The 4035-nt window shown below is 34.5% G+C and overlaps 1 protein-coding gene across 1 annotated transcript; it reads right to left on the bottom strand.

Moving 5' to 3' along the window:
• Nucleotides 1-927: 927 nt before the first annotated feature.
• On the bottom strand, nucleotides 928-2398 carry LOC142627650 (uncharacterized). The gene is made up of 3 exons (XM_075801529.1): nucleotides 1896-2398; nucleotides 1710-1801; nucleotides 928-1439 (listed from the first exon to the last, which is right to left on the bottom strand). The coding sequence occupies exons 1-3, from the start codon at nucleotides 2218-2220 to the stop codon at nucleotides 1155-1157; spliced, it is 702 nt and encodes a 233-aa protein (XP_075657644.1). The 5' UTR covers nucleotides 2221-2398; the 3' UTR covers nucleotides 928-1154.
• Between the last annotated feature and the right edge of the window lie 1637 nt (nucleotides 2399-4035).

Below are 4035 nucleotides of genomic sequence, written 5' to 3'. Positions count from 1 at the left end.
TTAGGGGCTAATCAACAAAAATCAACATGTTGCCCCACGCCCTGTGATGCTTATTGCAGATCAAGACCCTTGAGTGTACCAGTAACCACCACCCTGGGCTCCAAAAGTCTCTGAAGGTGAAAGCGAAAACTGAGTGCATAGATTTCAGGCCCAAATAAATGTGTCAGTAGCTGGGAACTCTAGCTTTGAGAACTGCTTCTTTATTAAACACACAAGGGCCCGAAATTCTTGACAAACACCAATAGCGACAAATGGTATTAAATCATCAACAGTACAGTACTCTACATAGTACACTGCAGTAGGACCGACCAACTAAACTGTATATTTAACCCATAATGAACAAATCAATGGTGATACGGTGAAGAGGATTGGAGTTCCATTAACATAACTACTGCACATTGATCTTAGATTTATGAAAGTTCAACATCAACCATAGATGCACTTCTCTTGCAGACAGAATTTTACTTACAAATTGGTTTGCTTTTTGGTAAAACCATGTGAAAAACATGGCATTGCTACATAAAGTTGCAACCACTGCATTGCATGATGAGGCTGAGAATTGTGACAACCGACAGTTCCAGGTGGATCTAAGTGCTCCCCCACCTTTTCCTAGTTTAGTTTCCATAAATGTTAAATCTTTTTCAAAACTGTTGCGATAAATTTTGATTACATCATTTGTATATGCTCAATCTCTAACACCGATTTTGTTAGTATCAATCACAGCATATCAACTTAATAATTGTAAAGGGTTTATGAAAAAAAAAATTGTATTCTTGACTTCATTGCACCAAGAATATTTTAGGTCTCCCACCATGTGCACTCTTGGTATCACTGTAGCAACTGGAAGAGACCCTAAAGGGATCAATGGACCCCATTGTCTCTCCCTTAACCATAATAGCCAATGGCCCAAATAATGACACTACACACTTTTTCTTCTTCTTCTTCTTAGTAGTGTTCTTTTTCTTCTTTTGTTTTTTTTTTTGGGTTAATATAGCACAAGCTTTTTCATACACACCCAATCCCCTTTTCATAACTCAGCATGATTTATTATTTACAGACAATACAGACAACAATCATACTTTCTCATCTGGTTAACTTACTCTCATGATCACAAGGCTTCAGATAATTAATTAATATTTACTTATGCAGCCAAACTAAGCCAAGAGCCAAAAATCTTTCTGACGCTTTGTAGTGATCAAATACCCTCCAAGCTTCTTGCTTTTCCTTCTCACTGCAATTGCCACGCAATCAGCATTCTGAATACAGTACTCCACCACACCACCAGCAACCCTGTTGCCTGCCCACATCATCAGAAGCCGCAATGTTGTGGAGCGTTTTTTCTGTCCTAAAACCAGCATTGACACCCCTTGTTTTCTTGCCTCTTCCACTATTGTAGGTCCTTTATCCTTCCCTTCCACAACTGCAACCTCAATTTTCACCTAAAATTTGGACCAAAATTTTGTTATCACAAAAGAAATGACCAAAAAAAAAAGTGATATATAAATAAACAACACTACATTGCACATATTTCAATGAACAAACATACATGTGATAGCCAACATTTATGTTCATTCAAGATACTCTTTAACCATTCAAACATTATGCTGAATTTTATTAGTCCATGCATGTAGTGATGAACAAAATTCATCAATGACAAAATGTGATCCTGTCATATGATTTTGATCACAACTAATATATTATCTACTAACCTCAGGTTTCTTGGATTGACACATTTTTTTGAGAGAGTCAATAAATTCATAAGCCCTTGGAGCTTTCTCCTCTCTGGACCCTTGACTGGTGCCTGTGACAATTACCAAACTTTACTCAAGACTTTAGCTTTGAATATCAATCAATTTACATGGAATTTGGAAAGAAACAAGAAGCTAGACCCGAACCTTTCTTAGAAGGCTTGGTTACAAAGAGAAGAATAAGTGTGTCCTGGTTCTGAACAGTGTGAGAGAGTGCCCACTGTAAAGCTCCTTTAGCTTCAAAGCTTGAATCAACCACAATCATTATTCTCCTACCAATTATCAACACGGGTTTTGCACCATCACCAAGTTTTTCTTCTTTGACATGGCCAGAATCATTCTCAGCTTTGGTGGAACTGATCACATTCTCAGCTGGCTTGGATTGTGCTTGTGCAGGAGGGGAACGAACTCTAGCATGAGGCCTAATTCTGTTTAAGCAGAAATTAGGCAACTTTGTTCCTGTTTTGGCCATCCTGAGATGGGGTATTAAGTGAGGCACCAATTATTATAAGAACTAAGAAGGAGAAGAGAAAGAAGAGAGTGTGTGGCAACAATTAGCTAGGCATTTGCTTGTGCCTGAACAAATTTCTAGATGTTGTCATCTTGGTCTGGTCCATGTTTTTATTTCTGCTTTGCTTTTCTCTTTTTTCTTTAATCATGTCACTTCATTTGTTTCTTTTTATTTGGCCTTGTGGGGGCTTATTGCTGAACGTGCTTGTCATGAAGCTGTAGGGCCATATTACTCATAATACCAGCTGTTCAGTTCAGTTCTACTGCACCAGGACATTTGGTAGCGTAATCAATTTCAATTATACCTTTAAGCTGCTTTTTCTCACCCTTAATAAGACTGATTACTCAGTTAATTCATGAACTGGTTGGTTGATCACTGTCACCCAGTCACTTATAATCTTTGACCTTGTCCTTGTCCATTTCTTTTTCTATTTTTCCTAACAATATTTAGTCTATTCTCATATCTTCAACAAATTGCAGATATAGATTCTCCATGACAACATGTATTTTCTCTCACCCACATTGTGCCTTGGTGTTTGTGACAACTGTTTCTTTCTTTCAGTTTCTAAAATAAGAAGTCAGGATGAGATTATTAAACAGAAGCCACCCATCTATTTTTTAATAAAACTATGAAATTAATGAGGCAAACTCTCTCTCTCTCTCTACTCGTATTTTCTCCATTTTTTTTTTTTATATATTAAAAATAATGTATATGTACTTTCACCATTGATGTTGGTATACATACTAACATTATTATTATTATTACAATTATTATTATTATTATTATTATTATTATTATTATTATTATTATTATATGATTTCTCTTTAGCATGAATGATGTGATTAAGTGAGGAAGATTCTAAATTTCTACAACTAGCAACCTAATGACATTTCCAATGACGACTATCAAGTATCAACTAGGGGTCTAGGCTTATCATGATAACATTTTAAAAAATCCTCAAAAAAAAGAAGAAGAGTAAAATAACAACATATATACTTTTTAATGCTGATGCCAGAAAATTTTTATATATTTATAAATAAACTATATTCTTTTACCAATACTACTAGTCCAATATTAGTATCATCATTTCTTTGTTTGATTTCCCTGTAAGAAACTATCTACGTTTCTTGTTAAAAATTAGATATGCTTTTTCTTTTTTAATATTTGCTATTATGCTATTCTACTATTATAGCAACCATTTTAAAGTTGCTTTTTCTTTCTTAGAGTACTTCCTTCTTCTTTTCCTGTTCAATAAATCTAGAATCTAGTAATAGTAAGAAACACAAAATTAATAATTTTTTTCACAAGCTAAAGTCACCTATTGTGATTAATTATAAAAGAAGTGTTGGTGATGAATTCATATGTTGATCCAACATTATTTAGTAAAAACCTTATGAACACCCCCCCCCCCCCACACACACACACACACACACACAAACCTCTACTTGTAGGGTGGAAAGGTTTTTTTTTTTTTTTTTTTGAGAAACAGGATGGAAAGGCTTATATTTACATGTCCCTACCAAATGCTTGATACTTTTTTCTCTTTTTTGAGAAGAAAATGCTTTGATACTTACTTAGTTTGATTATATAATTTCGTATATTTATTTTGGAAAAAAGTTAGTTTGATACTTTAATCATGCACATCTAAGTAATTATAACGATATGAACATGCATACAAAAGAAGTAGACACAAAAAAATGTCAAGAGCAAACCGCTTGCAGTGCCATGTTAGGTGAGCTTAACATTTTTTAATTCCACAAAGCTTTTATTAGTACA

This window comes from Castanea sativa, chromosome 3 (genome assembly GCF_040712315.1).
Source record: "Castanea sativa cultivar Marrone di Chiusa Pesio chromosome 3, ASM4071231v1".
In the NCBI taxonomy this organism is placed as follows: Eukaryota; Viridiplantae; Streptophyta; class Magnoliopsida; order Fagales; family Fagaceae; genus Castanea; species Castanea sativa.
The sequence above is the reverse complement of the archived record's forward strand: the minus strand, read 5'-3'. Positions and strand labels throughout refer to the sequence as shown.

Bases quoted from the DNA above. Each gene is read 5' to 3' on its own strand.
- LOC142627650 (XM_075801529.1), bottom strand. From the start codon at position 2,220: ATGGCCAAAACAGGAACAAAGTTGCCTAATTTCTGCTTAAACAGAATT. The intron at 1,802-1,895 runs GTTCGGGTCTAG...TAATTGTCACAG, and splicing joins AACCAAGCCTTCTAAGAAAG to GCACCAGTCAAGGGTCCAGA. The intron at 1,440-1,709 runs GTTAGTAGATAA...TCCAAATTTTAG, and splicing joins GTCAATCCAAGAAACCTGAG to GTGAAAATTGAGGTTGCAGT.